General features: G+C 37.7%; 2 protein-coding genes across 4 annotated transcripts in view; both read left to right on the top strand.

Annotated features, from left to right (window-relative positions):
* Positions 1-1421, top strand: part of LOC111484308 (mediator of RNA polymerase II transcription subunit 32-like) — a 2166-nt gene extending 745 nt beyond the window's left edge. For 2 of the 3 annotated variants that reach the window (XM_023130854.1, XM_023130852.1), the window contains exon 2: positions 763-1421. In XM_023130854.1, coding sequence (XP_022986622.1) covers positions 772-1221 — 450 coding nt within the window. In that variant the 5' untranslated portion in view covers positions 763-771 and the 3' untranslated portion in view covers positions 1222-1421. The remainder of the gene's footprint in view (positions 1-762) is intronic. The other variant, XM_023130855.1, reaches the window with a different exon arrangement.
* A 196-nt stretch (positions 1422-1617) lies between these two features.
* Positions 1618-3477, top strand: LOC111484227 (pentatricopeptide repeat-containing protein At2g15980). Its single transcript, XM_023130740.1, has one exon. It carries the CDS (start codon positions 1668-1670, stop codon positions 3165-3167), a length of 1500 nt encoding a protein of 499 aa, XP_022986508.1. The 5' UTR covers positions 1618-1667; the 3' UTR covers positions 3168-3477.
* Positions 3478-6237: the final 2760 nt, after the last annotated feature.

Here is a 6237-nt window from a genome sequence, read left to right as displayed (position 1 = left end):
TTTTTTTTTTTTTTTTTTTTTTTTTTTTTGTTTTTTTTTTTTTTTTGAGTATCAAGACTTAGCTCATGAACAAATTATTGATTGTTGCCCTTTTTTGAATAATCATCTTAATTTGAGCCCTGCACCTCCAAATTCTGTGTATTACAAAGCTACTTTTCTACTCAAATTGTTCTTTTTTATTTACCATTTAACAAAAACATTGAATTGGTTTTGAAGCCCACAACCTAATTTATCACTCACTGAATTCAAGCTCTTGTTTATTATAGATATCAGTATTCATAGCATGATACGTTTTAGTTTTTGTTAGGAGTGCAAATACAGTCCTATTTTGGCTAAGGACGTTGGTTAGGCATGTATCTCTGTAAGTACGAGACTTTTTAGGTGAACCCAAAAGTAAATCCACGAGAGATTGTGTTCAAATAGTATCTTACTATTAGAGAAATATGCGTGAATCCATGAAAGATTAAAATAGTATCTTACCATTAGGGAAATATGCATGAATCCATGAGATATTATGTTCAACTAGTATCTTACCGTCAGAGAAATATGTGGGAATCCATGAGAGATTATGTTCAAATAGTATCTTACCATTTGAGAAATATGCGGAATATCCAATGTTCTTAAATTTTTAACGTTTGTTAGGTAAGTTATGGTAGGCTAAAGTGGAATATGGAAAGTTTAGGAAGCTTGATGTGAAAGTTCAAGAACTTGCTTGTTTTCTCTGGCTCTTGATACTCACTTTCTTGGTTGTCATGTATTTAGGTATCAGATATGGATAGCCTAGTGGACTCTTTAAATAACGCATATCAGGAGTTTGTTTCTGGAGCAGCCAATGTCCTTGAAGCAAATGAGGCCTCAGGGGCTCAGAAGACAGCAGCAACAGATGCGGCTCTTGAAAATTTCAAACAGAAATGGGAGCTATTCAGGGTTGCTTGTGATCAAGCAGAGGAATTTGTGGAGTCTGTGAAGCAGAGGATAGGATCAGAGTGCCTTGTTGATGAGGCCACTGGTTCACTGGCTGGCAAGTCTGGGCAGGCCGCCGCCACCACCACCGGCCTTCCTCCGATCAGCGCCATTCGGTTGGAACAGATGAGCAAAGCTGTGAGATGGCTTGTGATTGAGTTGCAGCATGGGTCAGGAGCTGCTGCTGCTTCTGCTTCAGCACACTCCCACCCTTCTGCTCCCTTTGATGCTAGATTTACTGAGGATGCAACACAATAGATACCCATATCTCATGAGGCTATAACATAACCAGTTTCTTTGTCTTTTGCTTGAATTTACTCTTTGGGAGAGGCATTTAGTGCAAGATAAATGTCTTGAACTTCGACCGAATGTGAAAAATGAATCCCTTCTCGTGTACCTACGGTTAATCTAATAGCTCAAACCCATCGTTAACTGATATTGTACTCTTTGGACTTTTACTTTCAGGTTTCTTCTCAAGTTTTTTAAAATGCAGTCTACTAGAGATAAGTTTTTATACTCAAATGATTCGTTCTTCTCTTCAACTGATGTGGATTTCACAATCCACCATCTCGTGGGCAAATGTCCTTGTCCATTTCAAAAACACTATAAATTTATTTCAAAAACACTATAAATTTATTAAAATTGAGATGAAGAGACCCAAATATTTGGGCATCTCTCTGTTAGAGCGTTTCTCGTGGAGTTCAATGTCCATTCCGCTGCTTAAACGATCCCTTTGGCTGATTCCAAACTCCACCTTTAACCTCCCATTTTCCCCTTCCTTCTTCTCATCCTCACCGGCCGCCGTACCTTTGCCGTCGACGAAGCCTTCAATCTCGACCGTTGTTTCAGTTCTTACTCACCACCGCTCTAAGTCTCGCTGGCGATTCCTCAACTCCCTCTGTCCTGACGGCTTCGATCCCGGTGAGTTTTCCGATATTGTTCTACAGATCAAGAATAATTCTCATCTCGTCCTCCGCTTCTTCCTCTGGACTCGGAGCAAGTCACTCTGCAATCACGATCTTGTTTCATACTCTACCGTCATCCATATCCTTGCTCGCGGCCGACTTAGAACTCATGCCAAGGATGTTATTCAGAACGCCATTAGGGCTACGGCGCTTGAAGATGACGATGATTGTTCCCAATGTGAGCGGTTTTCGTCTTCGAGGCCTTTGAAGCTGTTTGAAACCCTCGTTAAGACGTATAAACAGTGTGGCTCTGCTCCCTTTGTGTTTGATTTGTTGATTAAAGCTCTTTTGGATTCTAAAAAGCTCGATCCAGCCATTCAAATTGTTAGAATGTTACGGTCTCGTGGGATTAGCCCACAAATTGGTACGTTGAATTCGTTGATTCTGTGTATGTCGAAATGCGAAGGGGCTAATGCAGGTTATGCACTTTTTAGAGAAGTTTTTGGTTTGAATTGTGAAATTGAGGAAGAAAATGTCAAAGTAAAGGCTCGGGCTAGCCCTAATGTGCATACTTTTAATACATTAATGGTGTGTTTCTATCAAGATGGGTTGGTGGGGCGGGTGAAGGAGATATGGGATCAATTAGCTGATTCAAATTCAATTCCAAACAGCTACAGTTATAGTATTTTGATGGCAGTTTTATGCGAAGAGAAAAGGATGGGTGAAGCAGAGGAGTTGTGGGAAGAAATGAAAATGAAAAAGTTGGAGATTGATGCTGTAGCTTACAATACTATAATTGGTGGATTTTGTAAAGCAGGAAATGTTCGTAGGGCTGAAGAGTTCTTTAGGGAAATGGAGCTCTGTGGAACGGAGAGTACGTTCTCCACCTTTGAGCATCTCATCAATGGCTATTGTGAGACTGGAGATGTTGATTCTGCATTACTTGTGTATAAGGATATGCGCAGGAAATCTTTTAGTCTCAACCCTTTGATGCTGGAAGCAATTACAAGAGGGTTGTGTGTGGAGACGAGGCTTTTAGAAGCTTTAGACGTTTTCGGTTTCGCCACAGAACACACTAACTTTTGCCCGACAATGGAGACTTATGAACTTCTGATAAATGGTTTGTGTCAGAAAGGGAAACTTGAAGCTGCATTTAAGCTTCAAGCGCAGATGGTAGGGAAAGGTTTTAAGCCCAATTCAAAGATTTACCAATCTTTTATTGATGCCTACTCAAAAGAAGGAAATGAAGAAATGGTCAAGAAGTTGGGAGAGGAAATACTTGAAATCCAGCTGAGTTGAGACTGCAACCACATGATCAGAACGAAGTTTCTATAAACTCTAGAGGTTAGTTGAACTTATTTCTGATCAATTCTTGAAAAGGCATTTCGTATATTATTTCGATCATGTTTTCTGAATTCTGAGCTTAGGTTAGTTTAGAAAGTCGTTTATGTTCTTGGAATCAGTTCAAGGTAATCCACATTTTGTGGTGGTTTCATGAGATTTTTTTTCATAAATCTAAAGCTTTATGGCACTCAAAATCATTGTTAGTATGTATTAGGATTTGATTAATAAAGATCCCCATAAGGTGGGGGAAGGAGTATGTAGACTCTAGCTCGAAACTTTAAAGCAACAAAACTAGGAATTAAGATTTGCTTATTGGTTAATGCATTTCTACTCTTTTCAAGAAGTTGTAAATTTGATTCTTCCCACCCTACCCGTGAGATCCTACATTGGTTGGAGAGGGGAACGAAGCATTCTTTATAAGGGTGTGGAAACCTCTCTACAAACAAACACATTTTAAAACTGTGAGGCTGATGGCGATACGTAACGAGCCAAAACGGACAATATTTGCTAACAGTGGGCTTGAACTATTACAAATAGTATTAGAGCCAGTCACCAGGAGCAAGGATGCTGGATCCTCAAGGAGGGTGGATTGTGAGATCTCATATCGGTTGGGAGAGGAAAACAAAGCATTCCTTATAAAGGTGTCGAAACCTCTCCCTAGCATATGTGCTTTAAAACCGTGAGGGTGACGGTGATACGTAACGGGCCAAAAAAGACAATATATGCTAACGGTGGGCTTTGACTGACGGTGGCTTTGACTGATACACAACTATGATGAAATATTCTTGTCAGAATATTTTCTTATCAAGGAACAAAGAACTAGAAATAGAAGATGGATTATTGTTAATTGCTCAAAGTTGGTCATGGCTTTAGATTTCTCTTGGATAGATGCCTAGCGAATCAAAGTTTAAAGAACCTGGTTCCTAGACTTTTAGGACTTCGGATCCCTTAGAGAACCGGGGGAATGAATAGGCAACTTTGTCAAGGATGTTAACTTTGAGCATGACAATTTGAATCATGAACTTTGAAGTTTATAATCATCTTTTATTTTGTAATCTTGAAATAACTCTCAGTTCTTAGTAAAGTTTTTACTTCATAGAAAAATTCAATACTTTGTTATCTTATTACTTTTTGTTGAAGAAATTTATAAGGTTCGAAGGCATGTTTCTACCGAATCAAATCGAGTCTAGCTCGAGGAACTTATCAGTTATCTTGGTGATAGTATCTTCATATTATGAACCAACCTCCTCATAGTCTTTGGCTCATCTCATTCACCAAATTGTAAATTTCAGTCCCGTTTGATAACGATTTTAGTTTTAGTACCATTTCTTTACTATGGTCTTCACCTCTCTTAACGAAACAATTGAACTCTTAGCTGAACTCCAAACACGAAAACTACTTTTAGCCTTCAAAACTTAGCTTGGATATCGAAAACTAAACATGTAATATCCCACCTTGGTTGCGGAGGAGAACAAACCACCATTTATAAGGGTGTGGAAACCATCCCCTAGCAGACGCGTTTTAAAGCCTTGAGGGGAAGCCTGAAAGGGAAAACCCAAAGAGGATAATATCTCTGCTAGCGGTGGATCTGGGCCGTTACAAATGGTATCAGAGCCAGACACCGGACGATGTGCTAGCCTTCTCATTGTTCCCCGAAAGGGGTAGACACGAGGCGGTGTGCAGTAAGGACGCTGGGTCCCAAAGGAGGGGTGGATTTGGGGGCGGTCCCACATCGATTGGAGGAAGGAAAGAGTGTCAGCAAGGACGCTAGGGCACCGAAGGGGGGTGGATTGTGATGTCCCACATTGGTTATGGAGGAGAACAAACCACCATTTATAAGGGTGTGGAAACCTTCCCCTAGCAGACGCATTTTAAAGCCTTGAGGGGAAGCCCGAAAGGGAAAACCCAAAGAGGACAATATCTGCTAGCGGTGGATCTGGGCCGTTACAAAATAGTTATAGATAAGAAAATAAGATTCTTGTCTTTACTTCGTCTCTTCTTTAGGAGTTTTCAAGTTTCTATTACTTCTTTCATGATTCTTTTATCACCTAGTTTACCATTCTAACTTATAATCCTACTCTACCATAGTTTAACATCACTTGAACATCTATTTTGTCAATTAACTTTAGAATCACCCATGCTACTTGAACACAATCTATTTATTTTATGGATCATTGCACATTTGATAGACGAGTCTATGACATATAAATAAGCTTATTTCATATTTTATAAGATGAATATGTCTTGTAAGTATGTTACATGATGCAATACGACGAGAATTCGTCAAAACCCAACGGATAGAATTTGTGATATTGATGGTGAATTACGAGAGGAGACTAAATGTACTTGATTCCGAACATCACTTCATTGCTTGGTTGTGCCAAAAATGCTCTTAAAAAGACTGAATGTGGATGGGTTCTGATCAATACTTGGATCACTTGTGTGGAATCTTCTTTCCTATGTTCCTTTCAAATGAAAATTGACGCCAATGCTTGTGAATAATCCAACCTCACATTTTATCTTTATGTCAAATTTAAGATGAGATTCATATAATCTTGGAATAAATTCTTCCACTAAAATACCATTTTAATTGGATAATCTTTGCTATTTTTATAATTATTTTATTAAAAGCAAAGTATTTATTTATTATTATTATTATTTGTATTGGAAAAAGAATTTCCTTTCCACACTAATAATTCATTCTCTCTAAATATATATATATATAAACTAAAGGGAACAAATTAAAAATGAAAACTCAAGAAAAATGTGTCATTTTTTATTTCAATTTGCCATATCAAAATATTAAAATAGCTAAACATAAACTATATACTATCAACTAAAAGATTAGATCTTCAAGCATCCTACATATTGTTTAATTAAAGAACAGTAACTTTAATATTCCATCTTATCGATTCAAACAAGAACCCGAATAAAAATCTATTAGACATAGTTTTATGACAAAAAAAAAAAAAAAAAAAAAAAAAAAAAAAAAAAAAAAAAAAAAAAAAAAAAAAAAAAAAAAAAA

This window comes from Cucurbita maxima, unplaced genomic scaffold (genome assembly GCF_002738345.1).
Source record: "Cucurbita maxima cultivar Rimu unplaced genomic scaffold, Cmax_1.0 Cma_Scf00009, whole genome shotgun sequence".
NCBI classification, from domain to species: domain Eukaryota; kingdom Viridiplantae; phylum Streptophyta; class Magnoliopsida; order Cucurbitales; family Cucurbitaceae; genus Cucurbita; species Cucurbita maxima.
This window is presented reverse-complemented; position numbering and strand designations above follow the sequence as displayed.